We start from the raw sequence: 14,243 nt of genomic DNA, 5'->3' as shown, positions 1-14,243 counted from the left end.
CTTGTGCTAAGTCTCGTAATGACGACGAAATGAAATTTTCAAATGTAACTTGTTGAATATACATGATGCTGAAATTTGCTTTGCAGAAGTTGGTTGCGATGTCTTGCTGATTGTTGCTGAGAGAAAGGGATAGTGCGTCTACTACAATATTTTGTGTACCGGGAATGTGAACAATTGTAAAATTAAATTCCTGCAAATAAAGTTTCCATCTGCTTAACCTGTCGTGTGTAAATTTTGCTAAAAGTAAAAACTGTATCGCTCTATGATCTGTGTAAACGGTCATATGTCTTCCATAAAGAAAATGCCGAAATCTCGTAAATGCCCACACAACACATAATGTTTCAAGTTCTGTGACAGAATAATTGCGTTCAGCAGGTGACAGAATGCGACTCGCAAAGGCGATGTTTTTAATTACTGTAGTACCATCTTCTTCAATTTCCTGAAAAATGTGTACGGCTAAAGCGGTGTTAGAACTGTCGGTAGCAATGGAAAAATTTCTAGTAAGATCTGGATGTGATAAAAGTGGTGCATTCAACAAAGCTTCTTTCAGATTCACAAATTCAGAATGTGCTTGGCTATCCCAGGACCAAATAGTGTTTTTACCCGTCATTTGACATAATCTAGGGGTGTCTAAAGCAGAGTAATGAATAAATTTACGAAAAAAGTTAATTAATCCCAGAAAGCTGCGTAGTTGTTTCTTCGTCGTAGGAATAGTAATGTCACGTGAAGCTTGAAGTTTTTCCGGGTCAGGCGCAATGCCTTCTGCTGAAATTACATGTCCAAGAAATTTTATAGAAGTTTTGCCAAAGTGCGAATTACTGAGATTAACTGTGAGTCCTTGTGCACGTAAAGTTCGTAACAGTTGTTCAAGAATCAGATTGTGTTCAGACCAGTTAGCTTCTGCAATAAGAATGTCGTCTACATACGTTGTGATTCGGTCTGTTGGAAGTATAGTATTCAAACCGCGAATAAATGCTGCTGAAGAAATAGTTAAACCGAACGGTAATTTACAAAACTGGTAACAGTCACCAAAACAGAGAAAAGTCGTGTACTTTCTGCAGTTCGGATGGAGCTGAATTTGCCAAAATCCCGATTTCAAATCTAACGTGGAATAAATAGCAGTACCATGAAATTTCTGTAGAAGTTCTTCTAGTGTCTGTGGGCGATCTGTTTCATTAATAATAATGTCGTTGATGTGACGCGAATCAAGTACGAGACGAAGTGAACCATCCTTTTTCTTAAGAATATGGAGTGGATTTATGTACGGACTAACTGCCAGTTCAATAATACCTTGGTCAAGCATAGCTTGCAGTTCTTTCCTAACTTGTTCTCTGTGAATATACGGAATGGGATAATGTTTGGCTTTAAATGTATCGTGCTGTTTAACTTGAAATTCATACATAAAACCGGACATAGTACCAGGGACGTTGTCAAAAACTGGAGCTTGCTGTAAAAGAATTTTGCGTAGCTCTGAACGTTCGTCGTCTGTATTTGCACTGCTCTGTTTAATTTTATCAGTAATCATCTGTATAACGTCATAGTCGGCTTCGTCTGGAGTATTATAGTTATGTACGTACGTATCTGTGAACAATGTGGAATTACAGTCTATGTTACGTGATGCGGAAATGACCTCTGTACAATTAATTGTTTGTTCTTCTGCAGATAAAGAGTGCTGAAATTCTGAAGCCAGTTGAACATTTTCATCCTTTAACATTAAATAGGAATTCTGAAAGTCAATAATTGCGTCGTGTTGTACCAGAAAATTCGTACCTAAAATAACGTCTGTTGTCAATAAGGGAACAATCCAAAAATTTGAGTGAAATGTATGACCTGCAATACAAAATGATAAGTGTGTCTGTAATTTTACATCTACTCCTTTACCAGATACTGCTCCTTTTACTTTAGTTTTGCCTAATGGTAATGTAGGATAGGTATTCTCTTTGTTACATTCGTTGAAAGTTTCCTCATTTATAACTGACATAGGTGATCCAGAATCGATTACTGCTGAAAATTTGGATGATCCAATCTTTACTTCAATGACAGGGTGTGAAATGGTTTTTTGAATAACTGGTCTTTCCTGCAAAAGAGTGTCTCGGATGTCGTAAAAAGTAATAACATTTTCGTGAACAAGATTCTCTGTATCTGAAGTATTGCTTACGTTGCTGGAAGATGCAACCTGTACTGTATCTAGTCAAATTCTTTCTGACATGCTGTTATTCGCGGGAGGATGCTGTGGCATTTCGAGTATTTGAACTGTTCTGTTATTTCTTCCTGAACGTCTGGTTCATGCATGATAATCTGTTGTTGTGGATGATTTTGTTGCTGATAAGACCGGCTGTTATTAAACGTACGCAGAAAGTTGTGCTCATTACTTTTACGTCTGTCATGATAGTCATTTCTATACGGTGCATTGCGATATGAGTTGAAATGGTGTGTTTTCTGTACGTAGTTATTTCTTTGTTGCTGTGCGTTACTATTTGGCGGAGCCGATGCTATATGTGCAGGCGGCGAAACATTAAAGCTTGGTTGACCTTGTATATTACATTGTTGGTTAGGTATGCTAACTGGCTGGTTTTGATGCTGTTGTTGAGAAAAACCTCTATTGTTACCAAAATGTGGTTCCTGTTGCTGATAATTTTGACGATACTGATAATTAAAATTCTGTCTGTTGTTAAAGTTCTGGTGGTTGTCGTTCCTGAAGCGTCTATTACCTTTGCTATTGAAATAGCGTGGCTGATCATAATTAGTGTATGTTGGTTGGCCTTGGTTATGATGTGAAAAATTTTTGTTTATGAAGGAATAATCTGATTGCTGAACTTCCAAAAGCTGTAACAGATCTCTGAATGCCGAAATATTTTCTTTCTGCTGACCTGTTAAAAGTGACTCTCTTAATGATCGTGGTAATTTAGAAATACATAATTGAATAAGTGCAGATTCACTGTATGGTTCACTTAAGTACTGGTTTTGTTGGACCATGTGTTCAAAAAATTGCGTGACAGTGGAAAAATTTGAGTTCTCATAATTCGGTAAACTAATTAATTGATCCTTGATTCCGCACTGTGTCGTCTTCGACCAATACGCTGACAGAAAAGCATTCTGAAATTCTTCTACCGAATAGCATTGTCTCGCAATTGGTCTCATACGAGTTGCCGGTTTGCCTTCCAAAAAACTGCAAATAAATTCAAGTTTGTGTGTTACAGGCCAAGTCGGTGGAAAGGCAACGCTAAATTGTTGTATCCAATCCAAGGGGTGAATCTGTGTTCTGCCATTTTTAAATACTTTAAATTTTCTCACGGATAGAAAGTGCTTGTAATCAACATTATCGTCTCTGTACGTCTGAACAGGTTCACGATTATATGATAATCTGTTTGTTTGTGACTGTTCGGAATCTAAGTCACGTACTCTCTGTAAATTACCTAAATTATACTGGCTGTGTAAGTCTGACAAATGTTCGCAAAGTGGCGTATGCTGTGATGTGTTAAAGGCTGAAACATTTTTCATCTCTGTCACTTCTTGCTGTAAAGTTGACAATTTTCTACGTAATGTATTATTGGACGAATCTATCTCACTGATCGTCTGCTGTGGAATTCAGGTGTTTGATTAAACGAAATTGGTGAAGTATCGTCCGATTTGGTGTCATTATTACTTTCGATAACATCAATACGACTGGCCAATTCATCATATTTTTCAGTCAGTATTTTTACCTGATCATCGTTTTTATTATCACAAGCATTAATTTGTTTTTGTATTTTACGTGTGGTTCTGTTCAATTTTTTAACGTCTGCTTTGATGGCATCGGGATCCTGTATTAGTTCTAATTGTTCCAGTCTGTCGGTCACTGTCTGAAAGTCTACTGTGTGTGTATCTGTTCTTGTTTTAAGATCAGAGATTTCATCATGTAATTAGGTGTTAACTGTTTGATAGTATTAATTTCATCTGATACTGTAGCAATATTGTTGTCTACGTATGTTTTTGCTTTCGTAAACAATTTACGCTTATCTTCCTGTCTCTGTGCAGTAATTGTTTCCATGACTTGTCGCTTTACTTTATTCTGTTCCTGTATAAGTTTACGGTAACGCGTTTCACTGTTTTGTAGGTGGTGATTAAAACGTTCGTCAATTTGGCTGTTCTGTTGGTCAAATTTCGCGTCTACTTTTGCATCCAGTGTGCGTGAAAGTTTTGCTGACATTAATTTAAACTCGTCGCGTAACTGTGTTGCGTTTTCAGAGCATTGTTTAGCGACTGCACTAATTTCGTCTCTAATTAATTTAGTAGTGGCTGCATGTGTATTACTTAATTCTTGTGCCACAGATCTAATTTCTTCACTACTGTTCCTAGCACAAGCCTTAATTTCCTCACGTAATTGTTCTTTAGTATCATGACATTGCGTGGCAATGGCTGTAATCTGTTGATTAATCTGTTTAAAGTTCTCATTAATTTGTTCGATCGACCTGTCTTGTTTTTCATTCAACTGTTTGGAGTTGTTGCCTAGTTTTTCATTAATTTCATTAATTTGTTGTTTGAAATTTTCATTAAGTTGTTTGAAATTGTCGTCTTGTTCTTTCTTAGACTGTTTGGAATTGTTGTCTATTTTTTCATTAAGTTGTTTGTAATCGTTGTCTTGTTTTTCATTGTTTTCATTAATTTGTAGCAATAATGCCATAATTTGATCCAAACCAAAATTAGCGACTCTTTTTTTCTATGCTGTGTGTCGGTGTATCTGCATTTGTCACGTTTTCTATAACCATTTGGTCATTTTCTGATTCTTGAAAAGGTTCGCCAATTGGATGTGCACTGTTGGTCACTACCTCGGAATCAAATAAATCTGACGTATTTTGACTACATTGTTCATCTTCGTGAGAAAAATTTATCTGTTCACTATTCAAGTTTTGCAAACTGGGTGTGTCAAACTGAGCAGCGTTCATTAAAACGGAACGTGCCGCGTCATCAATTGTTACATTTACTCTGGACATAATTGGATTTGTTTGCTCATCATTAGGATCAAAATCAATATTAGTGGTCGGTAAGCACTGATTATCTGTAATTAGGGGAATATCACTATTACACTGAGTGTCGCAAATATTATCGGTCAAGCTATTCGAGTCGGCTATTTCACTCACTGCACATCGCGATGTACTGTTAACGGTTTTTCGCGGCATTTTTCACAAATAAAAGTTAAGCACAAAATGAAACAAAGACGAAGGAAAAATGGAACAAACACAATTACGACAAAGAGCAATAAATTGCCGATGATCTGTGATTGAAAAAGTGACAAATTAGTAAATGCGTTGCGCCAGATTCAAACTACATTTAAGTAAATAAGAGCAGATATATGACTACTTCTCAGAGATTCACAAAGAAATACGATCCTGGCCGGATGTCGCCAAGTGTAACCTCCCCACACGATATTCTGAAATAAATTAAATATGAATAGTGAATGAAATTCTAATTTTAGTGTAACCTCAGAACAAAACTCGTTCCATTTAATGCACCCACAAAACTCTCCTCTCACTCAATGCAAGCCCGAAACAGAAAAATTCCTAAACCTCGAAATAAAAAAAATAACTTCAGTAACCTGGTAAATTTTAAGACGACAGCAGTGCTGCGTCATGGCCCTGTAAGATCATTCTGAATAAAAAAGCAAAAATTCTTACCTCAGTACAAACGGCGAATATATCTGCTCTTACCTAAAATTTTTCGGCACAGCTCTGTGCAATGCTGGCGTATACATTTGTTATTTATGAAAGGAAGCAAATGATTTTTCTTTTGCAACAATCGGAATGGTCACGCATTGGAAGAAAAAAAAATTAAATTCTTTAAATTGAAATGAATGCTTGTTATTATTAGGACATTTTTAAAAGATATACATGAGAGTTTACATAATATTACTCGATATGCGAGAGGCTGCTTCTTTTTTTACCTTATACAATAATACTCAGGCTCCGGCATCGCTGCACCGCGCCAGGCCCAGCCAACATGATACACCAGACTAGAGCAGACTCCAGACCAGACACACACTGCAGACAACCGCAGACTAGCGACTAGCAACAACTAACTGCTACAGCTACACAGTTCGTACTCAGTCAACACTGCTCTCTGGTCAGCGATTCTCTTATACCTTGCATATCGCAGGCAGCGCATACCCCTTACAACCTACACAAAAAGGTTTCTTTCCTTTTTTTAGTTCATTTAATTACTTCCAAATTACAAAAATTGTAATACTTTCCTATATAAAAACTATACATTTCATTATTTTTGTAAAAATAAAAACTTTGTACGTCGCACGTCATTGTATCTGTGTTTCAGACATTCTGTTGTCACTTATAGACGGCCTAGTGAGCCGAAAGATAGTACGTGACCAAATAAACATAATTTTGCAAAAGTCAGGAAAAGTTTCCTATTTAATATTGTAAATTATTCTGTTTGGCATGTTTCTGTCCAGTTGTCAACACAAAGCTTTCCTTTAAATTTTATGACATCTGCTCTTAGTTTCCCAGAACAGTAGCTCCGCTAGTCTTTTAGGAATATAACAATACAAGACATCGTTTATCGTACTTTTTTCCCTCTAAACAGCACTATTTTATTAATGTAAGCAGCCCGATTTTCTGGAAAAAAATTAAGTGATACTCTGAGTGACCTGTTGCCACTGTCTAACGTTTAGAAATTATTGCTGTTAGAAATTATAACGTACTTTCAACGTATCTCTTACAGTAAGCAAATAAATCAGCTTTGTAAACAATATCTAGAATTAAGGTTAAAAGAGGTACCTTCCAGATGAATCTTGTTGTTTAAAGCAAGTTCCAGATCGGTATGAGAATATCACTGTCATATTTCTCCTGCTTTTGCTCCTTTATTTTCCTGTCTGTTGCCAGATGTCTATTTACAGAAGTAGGCCCGCACGTAAATAGCGTATTTTCAGCACAAGCGAATCTATTTCCACTCTTTTCCTTACTTTCATCAACTCTGCCATTTTCATCATCGCCTTCAACCAACACATTCTTTTTATTCGCTGGGGATGAGAAATGCTGTGTAATATTACGATTCATTTCGACTCTGTAATTCTAATATAATTCAACAGTTTGCCTTAATCTCTTCAACGCTAAATACGGAAGTAAAAGAACGAAAGCTCTTAACATTCACAAGCAGAACAATTTCATTAATATTGTACAGATGGACAGTCTAATCTCGTTTCGAAAAGTCTGTCAGGCTGGTTTCCCTGACACTTGAAAGGAATATCAAGATTTACAAATGCCCCAGATGTAAAAGAAATCTAGTATCATTATCTGCTTTTGTTAGTAATGCCACTGATATATAACTTTTCTGGCCTCGAATAGAATTAAAAATTTGCTTTTCTTCCCCTCTGACGATTCAAAAAGTTAAAGGGGACGCATCCTCGAGTGACCCCTGGAAGCTCAGAAGTGATAATAAGTATCATATGATTTTCGCCTTGCTACCATCTTGCAGGGATTGTCAACCACAAACAAATAAGTTCGTACTTGCATTTTTCTATTTCTGTTTTATTTCTTTATTACCATTATCACATCTTACTTGTTTACTACTGTCTTTCATCTCTTTCTATCAGTGTATGGTCTGCCCCCGACATTAACTTTAACTGAAGTCCATCAGTCTGCATCTTTTTAGAAGACTGCACCTTCCTGCATCTTTTTGTCTTCAGAAACGTATTGCCATTTTCTGCTTGTCTTAGCAGTTGTTGTGTATTTACTAAGACACTTAATCACTGCATGTAAAATATGTAGAATATATTTCTTGTTTAGTAATTTTCAGGTGATGACATTTGTTATCTCTAAACATTTTTAGAGACAGAGTAATTACTAGAGCAAGATTAACATACTGCGTTCATTTGAGTGAAAGTTGATGTAATCACCGTCATGTTCCAAAGCTTTCAACATATTTCTAGTGTTAGAAGTGCATTATCTAACTCAACATAAAAATAAAACGAAAGTCGCAATTTTCGCAATGGGTGTTCTAATGACTAAAACGCAGAACTAGAGAGTTGTTCCTTTTTACACGTGTAAGGACCTGTCCATGATTATTACGGGTGAAATGGTGTGTTTGTATTCTGTTGGTTTCAGTGGCGGAAGAAACATTTGAATTAGTCATTAAAGAACGGACTTTGTTCCAAAATTGGCGGATATGACATCTTACCCTAGAAATGGTTCTTTTAGTAACTGCGCATTTCTGTATAGAATGGACTTCACTCGAGCCATCTTAATGGACACAAGGCTACATCGAATCATACTTCAGTTTAGAAAGGTCTTCATTCCTGGAATAAAGCCTTTTCTATAATTTTGCTACTGGTGTTAGTTCTTTCAACCACAGTTCGTCAGAGTACGGATATTGCAGGACCCTATTCTTTACCAGGTAAATCTCCTCAAGATATGAGAGATATAGGAAATAAAAATCACTCTTTGTCTCCAGGACGGCAGGAACTAATACGTGACCACACAGACTCCTTTCCAGTACATCATTCTCAGTACAGTCCATGTGAATACAAGTGTCTTGATGCTAGATTGTCAATAAAAGTTAAGCATGATATGTTCCTGGAGAAACATCCTGATTCGAGAATTACGTGCTCATATTAAGCTAAATACTTCAGAGGAAACTTCAGTTTTGCCTTGGGCCATCCTCAGTTGGACACTTGAGTAAAATGTGAAGTTTTGAAAGTGAAGATAATGAGTTCTTCTCTTAGTGAAGTTGCAAAACGAGTGGCTGTTGCTGAATTACTGGCTCATCAACACCGTAGCAAAATGTTTTGTTCTGTAATGAAAGAAACCCAAGTATAGTGCCAAAAAGACAATAGCGTGTTAGACCTGCGTTTTGATTTTACGCCGAATCATTATCGCACATTCATGTCCAGAATGTATTTTATCTCGGGCAACTGTGGTTAATGGTTTTTTTTTGTTAAAAATATGAAAACTTCTCTAATGTACTCGTACCATGATGGAACAGCAAAGGAGGTTTGTTAAAACCTATTAAACTACACAAAAGAAAATGCATCCAACAGTATTAATTACTAGTTGAGATTGTTTTCAGATGGATGCACTGGATAAAATAAGAATCATTGCATGTTTAGGTTTTGTGCTGCATTAGTGTACACAGGGAAATTTCAGAAAGTGACAATTCTTTCCTATAACGGGCCACTCTTTTAATGCTTGTGACAAGGATTTTCCTCTGATAAAACGTGTAGTAAGGAGAGTGGATCTTATGCACAGTATACTGTGAAGGAAAACTGTGCATTGATCGTGCATGCTGCAGAAAGCTGTCACTGTACGGTGAAACCTATTTCACTCAAGAAAGAACTTTATTGTTGCCTACTGTCAACTTATTTTTGGTGCTTTTAAAAACTGTTCAAGTTATTACACATACAAGATTAAATATTTTTCTCGATTCCTGAAAAATGATGATTTTGGAGTAAGGTCCTTTCTAAAATGACTGATTCAAATGTAATCAACTTCGCAGGTACTTCTTACATTATAGCTTACGTCATTTGATTCTCTATTGAGGCGTAGCGCATTTTGGGGTTATCCACATATCTTGATGTCAGACTAAAGCTTGTGAAATAAGAATCAAATAAATATTTCGGAAATCATGTAGAAAAGGAATGGAAAACAAACATTATTCCTATCGTGTGCGGTACGTGCAATACTTTAAGGGACGGCCTACTTTCTCCCCACTTGGAGCGCTAGTGTCACTCCAGGTGTCAAACGAAACATTTTTCAAGAGTAGTGAGCGTCGCGACTGTGTGCGTTGTATTGCGGTTCGCCAAGAGAATGCAATAACTGTATGAGGATCTTTGGCTTTTGGCTCACAGAGGAAGTGCGCCTGCTACTGCGCAAGCGCAGACATTCGTATTTTCTAACCAACCGGAGCCCATTTCTGACACGCGCCTCGCGTTCCCGAAGATGTGCGCTAGAGCGGACAGCGACCCGCGTCTTGGGCGATGGTGCCGTGGGGTTTTTTCCGCTGGCTGTCGGCGCTGGCGCTATTGTAGATTGTCCCTGACATTGGGAGCACACTGCGGGTAATTGCGACATAGTCGGCCGACCGGCAGCCAGCGGTTACACAAGGCGGCCGGAGGCATTCGCGCTGCCACCACCTGCTCCGAAATACATGCGCGCGTCACGTGCACGTCGGCTAAAATTACTCGTATTTGGCCGTCATTGTCGGAACGCACCCGTGGAACACTTCCCGCCCAGTTCTCTTTGAGCTGTCGGTGGCTGACAATGTGAAAGAGAAACTTGTGCCTAAGAACGGCAACCGGGAAAATCAGCTGTACCGTATGGTCTCCTCAATAGAACTTCATGGGTGAGCAGGTAATATTCTTTTGTAGCTTCCCTGTGGCACTTGAGAGTGTAGAGTGTGTAGTTGTTGTTTTTCTAGCGTGCCACATCTCCGTATGCCGTTATGCAGTAATGTCCTCCGAGCGTTTTCCCTACCAGTTGGCTCCATCTGATTATCTCCTTCCCCATTTTTTTCCTCTAAACGTAGCATTTGTTGTGTCAAAGTATGAAGGCAATGTGGTGCCACCCATGACACCATTGTGACATAGACGTGTAGAGTGCTGCCGTTCAGCTTCGTCAAACCAATTCGTGAGCATCAGTGACGTATGAAAATGGCGTCAAATCAGACGGCTTCTTGCACGTGTACGAGTTGTTTGAACACCTTATGTTTATTTCAAAATTTTACTTCTTGTATTCTGAAAATCTTGGTATACTTCCAATGTCATATTGTTTCCCTCATATCTAAAATTTACAAAGCATCCGCCGGATGTCGTCATGGAGCAGGTGATGGAGGGTACTTTGTCCTATTCAGTTCACGTAATAATCGAGGGAAAGATAGCTGCATGCTTCCAAATGCCTCTCTATCTCTCTCATCCTATCCTTGGAGGAAATACAAATATTTCACTGTCTATTTAGTATATCGTTCCTCTAAATGTACGTTAAAACATACCAAGAGAAGAAAGGTTTTTACTTCTAATGGTACATATTATTTTGATATCATACTACATTTCCGTAGAACTTCCGTGTAACTGCACGTTACGGTCCCAACATTTCTGTGATTTCATTCGTCCAGTTCCATTGCTCCTGGATTCCAAAATGTCCAGCGGTTCTCAAAAAACGATCACACACTGTTCTTGTATACAGTCTCCCGCGGCTGCTTCTTCCCATTACTCTCGCAACGAATTAAACACCGTCGTTACTAAGAACACATTCAGGGAAGAGCCAAAGAAACTGGTAGACCTGCCTCATATTGTGTAAGGCCCACGCGAGCACGCAGAAGAGCCGCAACATGACGTGGCACGTTCATGTCTGGGGAGTTTGGTGGCCAGCGGAAGTGTTTAAAATCAGAAGTGTTCCTGATGCTACTCTGTAGCAATTGTGGACGTGTGCAGTATCGCATTGTCCTGCTGGAATAGTCCAAGACGGTTGGAATGCACAATGGACATGAATGGATGCAGGTGATCAGGCAGGACGATTACGTACGTGTGGTCACCTGTCAAGGTCGTATCTAGACGTACCAGGGGTCCCATATCACTCCAACTGCACACGCTGCACGCCATTACAGAGGCTCCACCAGCTTGAACAGTCCCATGCTGACATGCAGGGTCTGTGGATTCATGAGGTTGTCTCCATACCCATACACGTCCATACGCTCCATGTAATCTGGAACAAGACTTGCCCAAGCAGGCAACATGTTACCAATCATCAACAGTCCAAAGTCGATGTTGACAGGCCCAGACAAGGCGTGAACCTTTGTGTTGCACAGTCATCAAGGGTACACGAGTGGGCCTTCGGCTCCGAAAGCCCATATCGTTGGTGTTTAGTTGAATGGTTAGCACGCTGACACTTACTGATGGCCCAGCATTGAAATCTGCCGCAGTTTGCGGAAAGGTTGCACTTCAGTCATGTTGAACAATTCTCTTCAAATGGTTCAAATGGCTCTAAGCACTATGGGACTTAACATCTGAGGTCATCAGTCCCCTAGACTTAGAACTACTTAAACATAACTAACCAAAGGACATCACACACATCCATGCCCGAGGCAGGATCCGAACCTGCGACCGTAGCAGCAGCGCGGTTCCGGACTGAAGCGCCTAGAACCGCTCGGCTACGGAGGCCGGCTCGAACTATTCTCTTCAGTCGCCGTTGGTCCCCTTCTTGCAGGATCTTTTTCCGGCCGCAGCGATGTCGGAGATTTGATGTTTCACCAGATTCCTCATGTTCACGATACATCGGAGATGCTTTGTTCCATCGCTCGTGCGCCGATTATAACACCACGTTCAAACTCACTTAAATCTTAATAATCTGCCATTGTAGCAGCAGTGACCGATCTAACAACTGCGCCAGCCACTTGTTGTCTTATATAGGCGTTGGCGACCGTAGCGCCGTGTTTTTCCTGTTTACGTATCTCATTTTTGAATACGCATGCCTATACCAGTTTCGTTGGCACTTCAAAGTGTATTGTTTCCGTTTCCTATCGTTTCGAGACGCTGAACTCAAATCCACTGCCAGACAAAAATAGCAAAACACACAGAAGGGTTGGCGGAAAAATAAACTCAGCTTCACCCATTGAGCCAGTAGGTGATATTATTGTAGTGATTACAAAATCGAGTCTAATTAATAAAAAACTTGGCAGTATGAGGTCACACCCACTAGGCCTGGATGCATGCCTTGATACGGTTGGGAAGGGCATCATAAAACCGTTGCATCCCCTCCTGAGGCAAGCTGACTCACAACCGTTGTAAATGGTTCTTAATACCCTGCATACTAGCACTGGGAGTTGACCTCCTAGTTCGTCCTACATATATGTCCGACCGGAGGCAGATCTACGGATCTTGCTGGCCACGGAAGTACCTCATCATCACACAAACAGTTTATAGAGACACGTTGAGAGGCACCCACATGCCTTGCTCATACTGTGGCATCAAGCAGTCAGGCCTGCAAGATGAGTGGTCTGCGAAGCGAGTGGATTCATTCTTATTTATCGAGTAGCATGAACTCTAGTACTCTCACAATTAAGTCACTAATCAACCTCCTGTATGAATAATACGCAACGGAAACACGCTTCTGACTATCAGTAATTTACAGAACTCTGACTGTACACTACGCACTGGCAATACCACATTTTCTTTTTGTCTTTTATTTAACGGCTTTTGTCAACACGTGGCCACCGCACTGAATATGAATGGCGCACACATTATAAATTCGGACATTATGACAACATACAATTCGAAGGAAAAGTCCACCAATCTTTTTCTTTTCACTATCTTATTTACTCCGATAAATTCTCTAACCTAAACACACAAAATCTATAACCTACAACAATAACACATGAGAAATTCCGCCCAGTGGGCATGGCTTTACAATGGTGAATCTCTATATTATGGTCTCGTAATTATTTTTAACGCTACAGTGCACTTTCTGGATAGGATGGTGGATCTTTTATTATACCTCACACTTCGACTCTCACAATCCTCATCACTAAACTTTCCTCCAGACCGAGCGGTACCGAAGGAACAAACATAACCCACTAATCTTTTGAAACTACCTCGCTACTCTCTCATGCAAACCACACATACCCTAATTACATGACATACACCACACTACAACATGAAATACTACACAGAGAATGGTCACAACATTATCACTTTCAGCTTTCCCACTTCAATTAATATTTATCCCAATTTCACACGACACTGCCCCACTTCATAATTCCACTTTCCTACTATGAACTCTGGAGATATATGCACGTCTTCCTGTGCAATGCAAGCCAAGTGGCGTTGCTGGATAGACGGCCGACTCACCTTGCTTCTCTCTCAGAGTTTGAATCAAGCGTCACACGGAATCATATCACGCAAAGTAATATTAAGAACATCACACACGCGAGTCCTCAACTGATACCATGGACGAGTACTTCTCTTTATCCTTCGTCTCATACGCAGATTGAGACTCACACAGTACTCACCACGTGGAAGTACTCGTCTCTAATTTCAAGTCCTGCACATGCCATTTCTTAAATATTTCAACTTATGGTACACACGCTATTTCTTAAATATTTCAACTTATTGTACACACGCTAGTAATTCAGCTTAACTTAAGCACACGGAAGTATTTCAACTTATTGCTACACGTGGTTTCATTGTGACCGTTGGTCACTTCCGAAGATTACTACAATCCCTTTAATATTACCTGCCTGACATTTAATTCTCCCCACAAAAGTTC

At 39.4% G+C, this 14,243-nt stretch overlaps 1 protein-coding gene across 6 annotated transcripts in view; it reads left to right on the top strand.

Annotated features, from left to right (window-relative positions):
* Window positions 1–14,243, top strand: part of LOC126480858 (proton-coupled amino acid transporter-like protein CG1139) — a 274,379-nt gene that overhangs the window by 150,362 nt on the left and 109,774 nt on the right. For 2 of the 6 annotated variants that reach the window (XM_050104231.1, XM_050104226.1), the window contains exon 1: window positions 10,213–10,334. The exons of 3 other annotated variants lie outside the window; for them this stretch is intronic. In XM_050104231.1, the coding sequence (XP_049960188.1) occupies window positions 10,323–10,334 (12 nt within the window). In that variant the 5' untranslated portion in view covers window positions 10,213–10,322. Of the gene's footprint in view, window positions 1–10,197; window positions 10,335–14,243 lie in introns of those variants that run through there. One more of the 6 variants, XM_050104228.1, reaches the window with a different exon arrangement.

This window comes from Schistocerca serialis, chromosome 5, assembly GCF_023864345.2.
Source record: "Schistocerca serialis cubense isolate TAMUIC-IGC-003099 chromosome 5, iqSchSeri2.2, whole genome shotgun sequence".
NCBI classification, from domain to species: Eukaryota; Metazoa; Arthropoda; class Insecta; order Orthoptera; family Acrididae; genus Schistocerca; species Schistocerca serialis.
This window is presented reverse-complemented; position numbering and strand designations above follow the sequence as displayed.